Genomic DNA, 15,663 nt, shown 5'->3' on the forward strand with positions numbered 1-15,663 from the left:
AAATTTATTTTTTTTATTTGTATATGCATAATGTAGCAAATATTTACTGAATTTGTGTTAAGACTTATGTTATAAAGGCTGTGCTATCTGGCTTTTATCAAGTGTTGGCAGGATGTCTTTGTTTTTTAAATATATAGTTATGCTTCCATTTAAAAAATATATAATAAAAATTGTTGGTGTGGTTTCTATGTAAACAAAAAGTTTAGATGTTTTTTTTTTATTGATAGTAAAATAGGACTTATTAACTGAATCTATATTTTATTGTATTATCAAGGCAAGTATATTTGATGAAGTTATATATTTAAAGTGGTGTTAAACCATATTAATATTTTAAAAACAGAATTTTATAAAATTTATATATATAAATATATATATATATAAATATATTTATAAATATATATATAAATATATACATAGATACATACAAACATACATACATACACACACACACTTTGCATATGTAAGGTTGGGAGTTTTTTACCTGAAAGTTACTGACAAAAATTTAGGTTTTTTGCTTTGTCATAATAAAGGCTTCTTAGATTTAGTATATGCCTAAACTCAGTTGATGTATGTACTAAAGCTCCCGCAGCTTTGACATCAGCAATGAGGTAATGTAAGACTAAGAAGGCAAAGACTATTAACTTAGATAGCAGTTGTTTGCAGCCTTGTTGGGAATGAGTTTGTTTTTAAAAATCTAATGTCTTAAATTTTCCCTTATACATGGTAAATAAGCATTTTTTTCAAACATTTAATGTCAATAAGTGTTGAATTTTTTAAAAAATTTAGAGCAGTGCACAATCCTTCTTTCCTTATGTACATGTGGCTGATTTCAAAAATGCTTATTTTACAAGGGGTATAAAAACTAACAAGCTAAAATAAACTTATTTTTTTATCTTCACAAGTTCTGGGTGCCTTTCATTTTTCTTTTCATTTGTGTGAAAAGAACATATTAGCCATCTTAGTTTGCAATGGAAACATCTCCATTTCTTTTTCATGACAAATGTTTATACATAAGTTATGTCTCTTCACAATATAATCTTTTAATCCTTTTACATTTTCTTTTTTTTTTTCTGCAATTGAATAAATTCTTACTCTAGAAAGGTAATCCTTGTTAATTTATCATATTTACTATGAAAATTTTGAACTTTTCTATCGTACCAGTCAAATCAATTTATTTAAAAAAATAATTATGCATCTGCATTAGTCATGTCATCTAAAACATCAGAAATTCCTACACCACTGAATACAGTAATACTCATGTGAGGTGTGATCAGCAAGTAACTTCATAATAAGCAAGGTGTGATAAGCAAGTTGGTTTATGAATTAAATAAAAAAATACTTCAAGGTAGTTTTATTATATCTTATATTATTTTATCTTAAGTGATAGTATAAAAACTCAAATAGTAAATGCTCTCGTTATAAAAGTAATAATACTTTATAACAATGAAGTATTTTTATTGTTATGAAGTGAACAAATAAGTTGTTTGCTTCATAAGACTGTTTACATAAAAGTTAGTCATTATTGATGTGTTTTTTTTAGTAATAAAATGATGTCTAGTCCAACTACAAGTTCGATTACCTTAAGCAATACAAATTTTAGTTTGCGAAATATTTTTCGAAATACTCGAAAATCTTGTAATAATAGTATAGAGTCAGTTAGTATAAAATCTGAAAAACAACCTACAACACAGTCGTATCTTAAAGAGGATCTTCTAATGTGCAATGTTTGTTTTTCATGGAAGTGTTCATCTTTTTTTCCTGTTCTCTTGAGCTGCGAGCATAGAAATTGTATTGACTGTTTACGACAACATTTAACAATTGCTGTTCGAGAATGCAGAGTATTAGTGTCGTGTCCTGAATGTTCTGAAGTGTTTCATCCATCGGATGTTCAAATAATATTTAATGATGATGCCCTTTATTTAAAATATGAAGAATTCACCCTTAGGCGTGCACTTGTTGGAATTGCTGATATTAGATGGTGTCCTGCTCCAGACTGTGGTTATGCTGTTATTGCGTCAGGTTGTGCTGGTTGTCCTCAATTAAAATGTGAGCGACCAGGCTGCAATTATGAATTTTGCTACCATTGTCGTCAGGTGTGGCATCCAAACACAACCTGTGATTTAGCCAGAATGCAAAATCAATTTGAAATACGATCATTATCCTCAGCTGATCGAAAATCTCTAAATATGAATGAAGACATTAAGCCATGTCCTAATTGCATGGCTTTAATTATAAAAATGGACGATGGATCGTGTAATCATATGACATGTGCTGTATGTGGAGGAGAATTTTGTTGGTTATGTATGAAAGAAATATCTGATCTACATTATTTAAGGTTTTTATATTACATTTTAATAATATCCTAAGAAAAATTATCTAGACTTTTATGATATATTGTAATACTATTTAGTCCATCAGGCTGTACTTTTTGGGGTAAAAAACCATGGAGTCGCAAGAAAAAAATTTTATGGCAAATGGGTACTTTAATTGGAGCACCTGTTGGGATTGCTTTGGCTGCAGGTGTTGTTCTTCCTGCAATGATGATTGGTATTCCAATATACTCTGGGCGTCGGGTAAGTGCAGTTACTTTTAATTTATAATTATTATCATTTTATAATTAAGATAGTATTTTTAAATATAGTTATTTAGATTGATATAGTAAATTAATAATAATGTTTAAATATTTATTATAGATTAGAGAGAGATTCGATTTTAATGATAATGTCCATAAGCGTAATCTTGCTATCACAGGTGGAGTTGCACTTTCTATTATTGTTTCACCATTTCTTGCTGCATTGACAGTTGGTGTAGGTGTACCAATTGCATTGGGCTATGTTTATGGTGTTGTTCCTATTTCCCTTTGCAGAAGTGGTGGCTGTGCAAGTGTTACCACATCAAAAAAAGGTCGCGGTGTCAATATAGAGTTTGGTGATGAGCCTTATACTAAAACTGTTAATAACAAAAATAGTCCAAATCGAAGAAGTGAATTTAGTGGGGAATTCTCTGCTAAAGTATCTTCAGTTAAAGGTAAAATCATATCTTTTACTGATATTTATTTGCCTTTGCATTTTTTTTTTTTAACATTTGTTTTTAGGGTTCCAATCTAGTATGAGCGGAAGCAATAGCTCAAGTATTGATGAACAATATACCTCAACTTTCCACACCAAAGAAAATGATGTTCAATCTCATACTTCCTTAATTCCTGCTCCTCGTAGTACCACTATTAGCATAACAAGTAGTTTAGATAATATGCAAGAAAGACCATCAAGTTTTGTCAAGTAAATTTTTATAAAACTCTATTAGAAAAAATAGAAAAATAATTAACTTTTTGTAAGAATCAAAATAAAACATCAGATTTTCAGGTTTTAATGGAGATTTGAAGGTTGAATGACATTAGAATAATTTCTTGACATCTAGAGATATTGTTTCTTTATTATACTGTATACTTGTGCTGTACAAAAACACTATAGAGATAGTTTTCTTTATTTAACACTTTGTTGTCTGCAATAAATTTCAGCTAGTATTGAGCAAACATTCATAAAAATGTGGGGAAACTTTTTTTTTCCATTGATTTTTATACAATTAAAAGACATGTCATCCAAGTTAAGATAGCAGTGTCTTATTATAAATATTCGTTTTTTGTTTATTTTTTTTTTTTAATGTTTTTTAATACTTTTTTTAAGGAATGGTTGTTGCAGCTTTTTTGATACCAGGTTTTTTTGTTCTTGTTCTTTTTTAGAGTTTTTTTTTAACTATTGTTCAAGTAAAGCATATTTAAAAACAAAAGAAAAAGTTCTTTTTTACTTGAGTTATAGTTTTCAAACTGACTAAATGCAATTATAATATTTGTCTCTGTATTTATGACAAGGTTTATTATAGATTTATTATGTAAATATAATGATGAAGATAGTTGTATATGAAACTAATAATACATTTATTGTTATAAAAATATTAGAATTAAAATTATTATTGGAAATCTCAACTAAATCAAATAAATAAATAAAAAATAGGGGGGGGGTCATAGTTATGTTAAGATTTAAAATCAGTCAGAAAGTCAAGTTAAAGTTTATTATTCTGTTAATTATTTGTGTTTGCGTAAAATTGCAACTGATAGTTTTGTTAGTGAATTTGTTAATAGTTTAATTTGGTAAAATAATATTTTCAACAGTTATGACATTTAATTTATTCAAGTTCTGAAGGACTGTAACAGCAAGTTTAGGTATTGTTTTTATTTTTTTGTAACGCTGATAAGTTGTTACACTTTGTATTTTTTTTTTTTAACTCAACACTATCTTAAAATATGTTAATACGCTTTTGTTTGATTTCTATGATGTTATTATCACAGTTGTTATGCATATTATCAGACGGTAGTTTAAATGTTAAATATTCTTTTTATTGCGTGACAATGACATATATATTTTTCTTTGGAACATTTTTTGTTTGATTTGTCTGCGGACGTTAAAAAACTATTATTTTTTAAATTTCTGACCTTACGTGCTTTTCTTATATGTTTGCTTTTATTGAGTAGTATCTCTAACGTAATATTTCTTTAAAAATTATAAGTGCATCTGTTCTAATGATGTAATAAGATAATTTAATTGTAAGTTATAGAAATGCTTAATATTATAAAAGATATTTATCGTTAGTAATGTTTTGTAATCTTTCGGTAATACTTTAAATTGGTGCAACTTTTAATATTAATCGCATCGCAATGTGTTTGGCTAAATTTAAACCCAACTTCATTTTAAATCAAATTACTACGTAAATAAGAACCAGAACGGTGTTTTAAGTTAACTTGAAATAAGATATGTGAAATTTACAAAAATATGACAGTTACGAGTAAAATGTAAACAAGCATATTGCATCTAATAAAAGTAAAGCATAAAGCTAAAAAAAAAAAAAAAGTGTTGTATTTAATACAAAAATGGAATAAAAAAAAATTTTAAGGTATGAAATAAAGGTTATATATATATATATATATATATATATATATACATATATATATATATATAAAACCGTTAAAAACAAATCAATGCAATAGTTTCTTTTGATTCAAATATCGAAACGTAGGTTTCCAAAAGGAAGTCGTGAAGTAATCTCCGTCATCCTATTTAAGACCGCCGTCTGAAGGTGCACAGTCACGGCGTTGTATTTCAAGTTCCTCCCTCAACTTTCTCATAAAATTATTGGCCTCTACTTTTAAAGTATTTTTATTGTTCCATGTAAAACTACCATGACAATTTTTTGAATGTTCCGCAATTGCTGAATAATCCCATTTTCCTTCGTATATGTATTTTTCTAATGTTGGTAAAAGCGAGACGAGATAATTTTGTTTCACCGATATAACATTTTTTGCAGGAGCATTCCTGTTTGTACACACCTGGGTAAGAATTTATATAAAGAGAAGGTTTTTTATTTGTGGTAAGTATATTTTGTACATTTTTTGGTGATTTTAACTACTGGCTTTTTTGAAAACTTTCTTCAACTTCAGGCTTATTCCTAGAATCCACAGTAACGATACAATATTTTTTGATAAAATTGATAAATGTTGATTTTCAATATTTTGTTTTTTATTATGTAAATTTTCTTTAGTGGTTTTTATAATATTTTCTCGGCTTATTTTAAATATTTTCCAAACATCAATTAGAAATAATAACTCTTGTTGAATATTATTATCATAGCATAAAAATAATGTCCTATGAACAAATCCTTTGAAAACTCCATTTATAATTTTTGGATCGTTACGTGAGTTAGGTTTGATTTGGACGTTAGTTATGGCATCTTTACGGTAAACTTTAAAATCGTACGTACCAGTTTTATTGTTAATAATAGTTGTCAAGAAAATTTAGCGTGTTATTTTCATTTTCGATTTCCATGGTGAATATTTTTATGTTGCTTATTAAGTAATTTTTAAAAGTTTTTGCATCTTTAATAGAGTTAAAAAGAGAATGGGAGTCATCTACATATCTTTTAAATGACTTTACATGAATATTATTGGAAACCGCTTGTGCAATAGCATTATTTTTGTGAAACTGTAGAAAACACTCTGCAACTACTATCATAAGTCCTAAATCAGTAGGTTCAGAATCTTCTAGTTCATAAATGTCGTATTCATATAAAAAAAGAAACAATGCAAAAGGCATTTAAAAGTGTTTTTATTTCATCAAAGGTAACTTTGATGTAAAACTAGGATCGTTTTTTAATCTCTCATTAAGGACAATTATTGCTTCCTTTACTGGGACGGATATAAATTAATAATATCAAAAAACTCTTGGGTTTCATCTTTGTCAATATTCCATGATTTAGCTAAGTTTATAAATTATTGAGAGTTTTTTAAATGAGTATTGTTCTTATTGAGGATGGGTTGAAACTTTGTATGTAGCGTTCTAATAGTGCTAACGATAACTAGCATCAGGTAGTTTTTTTTCAGGTTTGCGGGCTTTTATGACTCCATGCAATCGAGGTGGTATAGCATCACTTGGATAAAGATCTTTATATTTTTTTCTCGTTAATCGACCTGCTTTATTTAGTTTTCTGAGTGTGTTTTGAATTTTATGAATGACTTGTGGAGTTAGATCATAGTTGAGTTTTTCTGTTTTGTCTTCAAAATGTTCTTGTATTTTGGCTAAAGCACTATCAAAATTAGTTCGCACTAGTCCAGATCCTTTGTCAAACGGATATATCTTTATATTATTGTCATTCTTGATCTCATAAAGAGCTTTACGTTGTTTTTTATCTAGATTACTTTTTATAGGCTTAGCCATTTTTAAAATTTTCAAAACATCTTGTCTTAAGTTGAATCCTTCAGTTTTTTTCTTGTTATACTGTAATTTTAAAGCAGATGATTCAGTAATCGTTATAATATCTAAATAAGGTACGTGTTTTGAATTGGGGACAAACTTTGGACCGAGATCAAGTAGTTTTTTATGATGTATTGGTATATCGGAATTAGCTAAACTAAGTGTTACCTCTTTAAATTTTTTTATTGATTTGTCATGGTTGTTGTTGTTGTTATTGTTGTTGTTATTGTTTTTGTTATTGTTGTTGTTATTGTTGTTGTTGTTGTTATTATTGCTTTGTTTATGCAGCAACCTTTCGTGAAATGACCTTTCAAATTTATCTTCAATTTTCCTTTAGATTTCATAAACATTCGTTCATAAGACTTATTGTTAATATTTAGTATAGTTTGAAAATTGTGTTTGTTGTTAAAAAATGTTCTTATATAATCTTCACAAAATTTAGCTTCATTTTTGAAGTAGAAATGTCGCTTCTTTGCTTCGTTTTTTATATTGCATAATAGATCACTTAGATTATATGCTATATGATTATATGATCACTTAGGTTTTATATGGCATAATAGATTCACTTGAGCAATCTCAAACAACAAGTTCAAAAAATCTTCTGAAATAAAACAAATATAAGAAAACCTTTTTTTTTAACTTCTGTAGCAAAGCAATTAAAGCATCTTTAGAATTAACTTCTGTAACAAAGCAATTGAATCAGTTAAATCAGGTCTTGGTAAATTTTTTCCACATCGCCCTTTTCTATACTTATTCCTAACTTCAATATTTTGTAGTGAACTGTAGAAAAATTGCTATATAAATATTTCTATATATAGCAATTTTTCTACAGTTCACTACAAAATATTGAAAAACTATATTTATTGTTTCCTCCTTAAGGTGGTTTACCAGGAAATAATTTTTTTTTGTCAAATTGAATTTTTTTTTTCAGAATATTAAATAAAATAGTTCCAATAGCGAAATTTAGTTACTAGTTATGAAAAAAAATTTGAATTTCTGAAATTTTTTATAAAAAACATTAAATTTTAGCCGAAAAAGGCATTAAACTGTACACATGGATGAAACAAGAAAACTCAAAGATAAATTATCTTTTTCTTTCGAAATTTTGCACAAATAATCTTGCTTATATTATCTAGTTCCTGAACTAAAATGAAGTTCATTGCACAAGTAGAAAAGCCAATTATTAAAATTTGCTATAACTTATACCACTTTTCAGGGGGTCTACATGAAAAAATCATGAACAATGAGTAATAACACTGTAAATAGAGCACCTTATGTCTTGATTTTAGTTCAGTCTCCAGATCTAAGTTATAACTGCAAATGCTGAAAATTTCAGCTCCATATCTTAAACCGATCTGGAAATATCTTGTTCCACGTAAAGGTAAATAGCAAAAAATGACATGAGAAAACAGCATTCTAAAAATATAAAGATAAAAAACAGTCTAAAAACTTCCAGAAACATACGATTTTTTAGCTTCAAATTCTTGTTCTTTATCAAACCAGCCTTTAGATAATCCCCTTAATTGAATTCTTCTTTTTTTAATAAAAGTTTTTTCTTTTCTCTCCATATTACTAACACGACGCTTGTCCTTTTTCAATGAACCGGTTACAGTCTTACCACTGTGTGGTATATTTAGATACTCAAAAACGCGTTTAAGACCAGATGTTCCTTCATTAAAACTAATTATAGCTGAATTCACTCCAATTTCAAGGATAGCTTTTTTCACAAACACATTTTTGGGACACCTACACCAAATTACATTATTGATCCCTTCATTGCAATTTTGTGTTTCTCCATGAACACACTTTTTCAATAATTGGTCATCACTTAAATCATTGAAATCACTTAATATAATATCATGAACCCATATAGGTAGATTAACTTTTGGTTTATAATTGTCATTTCCCTGGTCATCTTCTGAATTTTTCCACTTACACCAACTTTCAGGTTCTACAGGACATAAAACATGGCGTTGTGATTGACTGTTGAAATTGGTACAGTGAAAAAGTACTGCTCTAATGTTCTTTTTCATTTGGTATATCTTTTATGTATCATTTAATTTGTAATTTTTAGCAGTTTGGCGAATAGCCATTCCAAAATAGTTCTGGATGATATTCACTGCCCTTTCTGTCAGATTATTTTTTCCAGTTAACTTTAGCCCTCCATGTTTCTCTTTACGACGATTACGGAGACGGGTTCCAATTCTTTTCTGAATGTGTCCAATGCACTCTAACTTTTCTGGTTTGATATCATACTCAGCGTAAGGATCACTTGCTATTACATAATTAAAAGAAGAGGAGTCCCCATCTCCCAGATAGTACTTATATATGAGTCCATACAATACCAATGAGCGTTGAAAGATATTAAGTGCACCAATCCTTTTCATTGCCCCTGACAAGTTTGTTTGGTTTAAAGAACAATTGTGATTTGTTTTCCAGTTTTCATATTTAGAATGTTGTTTTCTGTTGAACCAAATTTGACACCCTCTGCAATACTTGCTTAATACATCTGCATCAACACATCGACCTCTACTTATAGCAGTAACTACACTATTAAGAGAAGAATGTCCTCGTTTCTGCCAAGTACCATCAAGAGAAACCTGGATTAATGGTACACCGGTAGTGGATTTTTCAACAGTATTTGCTTTAATTTCATTTGCAGCAAACTTCATACAATCTTTACAGCAGAATCATAAGCAGCTTGAATCAGTTTATGATTATGTTGAAAAGCATTTACATTCATGCAACTCATATTTGTAATATAAGCGAAACGACTCATAGGTTCATGCCCTTGACCAATCTCACGAAAAGCAATAATCATTCTTAAGTTAATATCAAATGCACTCCTGCCTTTACTTTGTGTGCTTTTGTCCGCAGTATTACTTGTAAAAGTGCACCATTCATATGAACATGGTGTGCATTTGATTTTCAAACTGTGTGAAAATCTCATTCTCTTTGAATGGTTACTCCATTTTGACAATCTGGGCAGCTACCAACTTGCATTAATATTTCTTTGAGAATAGGAAAATACATAATTAAATTAAAACCATCTGAACACTGTTTTTCATTCAGTTTAAATTGGCTAAGCTTTTTAGCACTACATGATTTTTTTAGTAAAGTTGTTGTTGCTATTTCGGTTTTACTTGCTTTTTGGAACTTGTTCCCAGCGAATGTCCTCTTCACTTTTCTTAAATGATTTTTTTTTTAAAATATAGCTAATATAAAAAGTAATTTCCCATTACTTTTTATATTAGCTATATTTAAATAATAAAAGAACTAAAATCCATAAACAACTTCATTAGTAAAGGCAGGCCCTATCAGAGGGGGGAAAAAACGGGCCATTTGGCCTAGGCCTCGACCTAAATAGGGGCCTCCAAATTTTTTCGGAAATTTAATATATTTTTATTAAATTGTGATAACATGAGCAATGACATTAAATTTTAATCAATGTTGAGACAATATTTTAATATACTTAATTAGTTGATTATTAATACACATAATTATTATTTTAATTAAATTATTTGTGTTGTATTAAGTTTGTTCTGATATTTATTTTAATTCAGTCATTAATAATTGCTGTTTGCAGCAAGATCGAAAACTTTTAAAACTAATGTCATTGCTAAATTTAAACATGAAGAGAAAATTTGAAAGTGGTGCATCCAAAAGGCGAAAAAGACAAAAAATTGAAGAAGAAACAAAGAGCCTAACGTCAATAACATCATTTCTAAGACCACTGGAAAATCAAGCCAACCCAACACACGGTAAATCAGATATTGAAATATCCGGAACTACATCTTCTGAAAAATCAATGTTACAACAAAACAAAAATCCCCAGATAGATACAAATGTGCAAGACATCTCAAATACAACTTGTGTCTCTGAATCTGGAATTACAGATTTAGAAAGCTTGGAATCAAATTGTGAAAATTCATTGATTCACCAAAGCAACAGTCAGCAGAGGGAAACAAATTTGCAAGCCATCTCAAATGATAATTGCATCTCTGATTCTGAAATTTCATATTCAGAAAGTTTGGACCAAAAATGTGAATCAGATTGTTCTAATATATCAAAATTGATTGTGTCTGACATTGGCACTGTTGACAAACGAAATATTACTCAAATGCAAGAAAGTTTCCAAACAAACTTTTTAATTCCAAACAATATTCCACGAGATTCTTATAATCACGCCTTTCCTACTCGTCTGAGATCAAAAATTCGTCCCAATGGTGAGATATGCACAAGAGATTGGCTTTGCTGGAGTGATGTGCAACAGTCATTCTATTGTGCACCCTGCTTTCTTTTGAACAAAAGTGATTCCAAGGTATCCACCTTTTCAGAACAGTTAGGTTGGAATATCACCAGGGGTTGGAGAAAGTTGAAAGACCAAATACCAGCACATGAAATGTCTGTATTACACAAACAAAACTATGTCAAATGGAAATCAGCCAGTAGAGCAGCCATCAGAAAAAGTTCTATTGATAATTTACTAATAACAGAATTGTCAACTGAAACCAGTAATTGGACAAAACTTCTTGAGCGCCTTTTGAACGTCATTCTTTTTCTCTTTTTCTTTCTGAACGTGGGCTTGCTTTATTTGGTTCCAGTCAACACATTTATGACCCTGACAATGGAAACTTTCTGGGAATAATTGAGCTCCTCAGCAAATATGATCCAATTTTATCAGAGCATGTGAAAAAGGTCCATGAATCTCAACTGAACAAAAAGCGCTTACAAGTTCATTATCTGTCCACCCGGATTCAAAATGAATTTATTGAACTCTGTGGATCTTTTGTTCAAACCAAAATTATTGAAGAGATTCAAAACACCAAATATTTTTCAATTGTTGTTTTTGCAACACCTGACTGCTCTCACAAGGAGCAAACAACTTTCATTATCCGTTATATAAAAATTGATGGATCTAAATTTTCCATTGAAGAACGGTTTCTCTATTTTGACGATTACTCAAAAAAAACTGGAAAAGAAATTGCAGCAAGGATTCTTCACGTTCTAACTTTGTTGAACATAGATTTTAAACTGTGTACTGGTCAGGCATACGACAATGGTCCAAACATGGCTGGTAAATACAAAGGGGTGTAAGCAATTTTGCTAGAAGAAAACCCAAACTGTATGTTTGCCAGCTGTGGAAATCACACTTTAAACCTTGTTGGTGTTGACTGTGCTGAATTATGCAAAAAAGCAATTCTTTACTTTGGAATTGTGCAGCAAATGTACAATATCTTTAGCAGTAGTCCACAAAGGTGGGAAATTCTCAAGCAACATGTACCTGCTTCACTACATGGTATTTCCAAGACCCGATGGTCAGCAAGGATTGAAGCAGTAAAACCAGTTGCCCGTCACTTGAGTTCACTGAGAACAGCTTTAAAAGAGCTGCAATCTCTCAATCTCATAGTATCAGCTCAGTCAGAACTTCAGTCCATTCAAAAGTATTTGTCAAAATTTGAATGCATTGTAATGTCATCTTTATGGATGAAGCTCCTCACAATGATTCACCAAACCAATCTTATAATTGAGGCAAGAAATGCAACTCTAGATGTTGAAATGGAAAACATTAAAAATCTCATGGACAGCATTCAACAGATTCGTGAAAAATGGGATGCTGTTCTGAGTGAGTCAAAATTAATTGCAATGAATATTGACATTTCACCAGAATTTTCTACCACTCGAAAGTTGAAAACACAATTTGATTCAGAACAGCACTATAAAATCAATGTATTTTATGTAATAATCGGCTCTATTCTAGCAGGTCTTAAACGTCGAATTGAGTCACAACAACAAATTTGTAGTATTTTTGGATTTCTTTGGCACTTCAATAAGATGAGCAATGAGGAACTACTAAGTGCTACAACAAACTTTCAAAAAAAGTACCACAAGGAAAATACTGTCTGATATTTCTGATGAGATAATCTTTCTGAAACAAATTTACTCCACAAACTTTACATCAGATTGCAAACCAAAAGAATTGTTTCAAGAAATATTAGAACTTGGACTGTCTGGTGTTTTTCCTAACATATCAATTTCTTTGCGAATTTTTATCAGTTTGCCTGTCTCAGTGGCTTCAGGAGAAAGGTCTTTCAATGTGTTGAAACAAGTAAAGAACTATCACCGTTCAACCATGGGACAAGAACGCTTGAATGGACTTGCAATGTTGAATATTAACTGTGATATTGCAAGAAAACTCGATTTTTCAACAGTTGTCAGTGCATTTGCAAAAGCAAAAGCAAGAAAAGCATTTTTAAAATAAAAATTATTACTAATTTGCTGTATTTTTATTTATTATGCAATGGCAGTTATTTTATGGTAAGAGCCTCAAAATTTGTAAATGGCCCGGGCCTCACTCTGAAAGGGCCTGAAAGATATATCTGAAGGTCTCTGAAAGGGCCTGAGTAAAGGTAAACATAAATATACAGTTTTGTCATTTATTCATCTCTTATATAACACTGAAAGTAAATGTAGTTTGTTTATTTATTTTTAATCAACGGTATAGAACAGACTTAAGCATCATACTATAATTCAATTTTTTGAAAAGTATGCCAAGTATACAAAAATTAGTCCAAAACAAGAAAGAAAAGTGTGTTGATAGAGGCCGTTGCTATGGAAAATTATTTTAACCACCTCGTTTAAATCTTAAAATAAACCTTTTGTGTTTATTTTTCTGAAAAACAGATTTCAGAAATGAATTCAGGGATAATTAATTATCTTAAGACAATCTAAACTGAAAGTTTGAAAAATATAAACTTTATTTCCTGGTAAACCACCTTAAAGCTATGAAAAATAAAAATTTATATTATAATTAACATTAATAAACTTTAAATATTACGGTAACCGTTGCGTAAATCGCCGATTGGATATTAGTAACTGTCTAAATACCCGCTTGAAACGTGACCATCGGTATAAAAAGTTTTATCTGATCGGACCCGTAAAAACACGGGTCTTTCCAAGTCTATTCCACACCGACACCTTTTCTATACTTTTTCTTTATATGTATATCCTAGCTTTCCAGACCAGTAAAATACGGGTCTTTAGCAAAGCGACCATTTCTATACTAACTTAAAATAAAATAATTCTAAAGTTTCCTAAATAAATTGCTTTAAGCGCGGGTCCAGACAGAGTCAGCAAAAAAAATTAACATACGCACCTTTTCCGTATACGGATCTTATAAGAGTATCTTATATATGGGATCTTATAAGAGATTTCTCCTTCTAATATTTTTTAGTGAACAATAGATTATGAGCAAAAATGAAAGTTCACATACGCACCTTTTCCGTATACTTAGAGCTTATTAAGGTGGTCGTCTAGTAAAGAAATAAAAAATACAATTTGTTGGAAAGTTTATTTTATTTTTCAGCATAAAAAAGTTATATTTGTATTATATCAAAATAAAAAAATTATTTACGTTCTTTAATGCTAAATCAGCAAAAAATGCTTTAAACATCACTTTCTTAAAACAAAGAGTTCTAGTTACCAATACCTTCGTTTTGCATGATGTTTGGTTTGCATGCAGGATAAACATAAAATTAGTATGTGAACCAGTAAAAACTTATAATTATGTTTAGATCCATAATGGTAGCTTTACGTATTTGGGGGAAATAAAAAAAGTTAAACAAAAACCATCCCGTAACTCCTAAAATACTCAAAGAATTAAATGGATTCTGGTTCACATACTAACTTATATACAGATGAACAAACCCTCAAAGTTTCATTCAAAAATAATTTATAGAAGCTGAGATATGCTTTTTGTCTGACATAACACAAACAGAGAAAACTAATAAAATTAAAATGATCATTTAGAGTAATTATCTCCTCCTTCCTGTTTTTCTTTATCAATAAACCCTTTTAGGCTTTAAGTTTCTTCATTCTTAAGAAAGGTTATATTATTAAGTTTGGTTAATAATTTTGGCCCTAAACAACCAAAAAACATTGTTGCTAAGGACTTTGCTAAGGGAACAAACTAATACATGTCATTATAGGAAGTAAATTTTGGAAAATCTAATTAAAAAACATGTGTATAAATATATATTTTCTGAAAGAGCAAAAAAAAATTTTTTAAACTACACCAATAACAAAAATTTGATTTTTTCGCATATTTTTTACTAGACGACCACCTTAAAACCTTAACCCTGTATATTTATTTGGAATATAAAATTCTAAAATTAACTACAAAAAAATTAAAAAAGGAAATTGTTTCATCACGGTGTTAGATGCCTAGATTTACCTAGATAAATATGTTAGGCACATAACATAAATAATTTTAAACAGACAATTACAAAACATTTATCAAAAAAGAGTGTTTAGTAAAACTTTTACCCTCTCATTAAAATAATATTTATTTGCAGAGCAATTGAGGACTAGTAAAGCAGGTCATGGGGAGCTAGGCATGGTATTTTGGTAAAGTATAAGAATCTTTTAAAAAAATATTCTAAAATTGTTTCTGACTAATTTACAAAATCAAGTATTTTCTTGAAATTCAAGTAATTTCTTTGGCAAAAAATGATTTGATTCCTTCAATGTCTATTAGGCAAGTTACTCATTTAATTCCAAATAGATATGGTTGTTTAGAAAGTTAATTTTCAGAAATATACGCTTTTTGTTATCTGGAGTTATGAATATTGTGCTACGAAGCCTCTCGACCACGTTTACCTAAGTGCCTAAAATTTCTAGCTACGTCACTGTGGCAGCTTTCCTTATTTTTTAAAACAAAAATAGTATAAAACTGTTGTATTTTGTAGTCTCTTGCATAATTAAATAACTTTATTTTATCTGAGTTTAAAACTAGGTTAATTTAAAACTAGGTTAATTTAAAACTAGGTTAATTTAAAACTAGGTGAATTTAATACTAGGTTAA

The 15,663-nt window shown here is 29.5% G+C and overlaps 2 protein-coding genes across 5 annotated transcripts in view; both read left to right on the forward strand.

Moving 5' to 3' along the window:
- Nucleotides 1–4,649, forward strand: part of LOC100200102 (E3 ubiquitin-protein ligase RNF19A) — a 12,128-nt gene extending 7,479 nt beyond the window's left edge. For 3 of the 4 annotated variants that reach the window (XM_065795422.1, XM_065795419.1, XM_065795420.1), the window contains 4 exons: nt 1,541–2,335; nt 2,411–2,573; nt 2,694–3,027; nt 3,095–4,649. In XM_065795422.1, the coding sequence (XP_065651494.1) occupies nt 1,548–2,335; nt 2,411–2,573; nt 2,694–3,027; nt 3,095–3,282 (1,473 nt within the window). In that variant the 5' untranslated portion in view covers nt 1,541–1,547 and the 3' untranslated portion in view covers nt 3,283–4,649. Of the gene's footprint in view, nt 1–1,100; nt 1,346–1,540; nt 2,336–2,410; nt 2,574–2,693; nt 3,028–3,094 lie in introns of those variants that run through there. The other variant, XM_065795421.1, reaches the window with a different exon arrangement.
- A 7,278-nt stretch (nt 4,650–11,927) lies between these two features.
- On the forward strand, nt 11,928–13,062 carry LOC136079176 (uncharacterized). Its single transcript, XM_065794898.1, has 2 exons — nt 11,928–12,603; nt 12,764–13,062. The coding sequence occupies exons 1-2, from the start codon at nt 11,928–11,930 to the stop codon at nt 13,060–13,062; spliced, it is 975 nt and encodes a 324-aa protein (XP_065650970.1).
- Nucleotides 13,063–15,663: the final 2,601 nt, after the last annotated feature.

This window comes from Hydra vulgaris, chromosome 04 (assembly GCF_038396675.1).
Source record: "Hydra vulgaris chromosome 04, alternate assembly HydraT2T_AEP".
In the NCBI taxonomy this organism is placed as follows: Eukaryota; Metazoa; Cnidaria; class Hydrozoa; order Anthoathecata; family Hydridae; genus Hydra; species Hydra vulgaris.

Bases quoted from the DNA above. Each gene is read 5' to 3' on its own strand.
- LOC136079176 (XM_065794898.1), top strand. From the start codon at position 11,928: ATGTTTGCCAGCTGTGGAAATCACACTTTAAACCTTGTTGGTGTTGAC. The intron at 12,604-12,763 runs GTATTTTTGGAT...ACTTTACATCAG, and splicing joins GTCACAACAACAAATTTGTA to ATTGCAAACCAAAAGAATTG.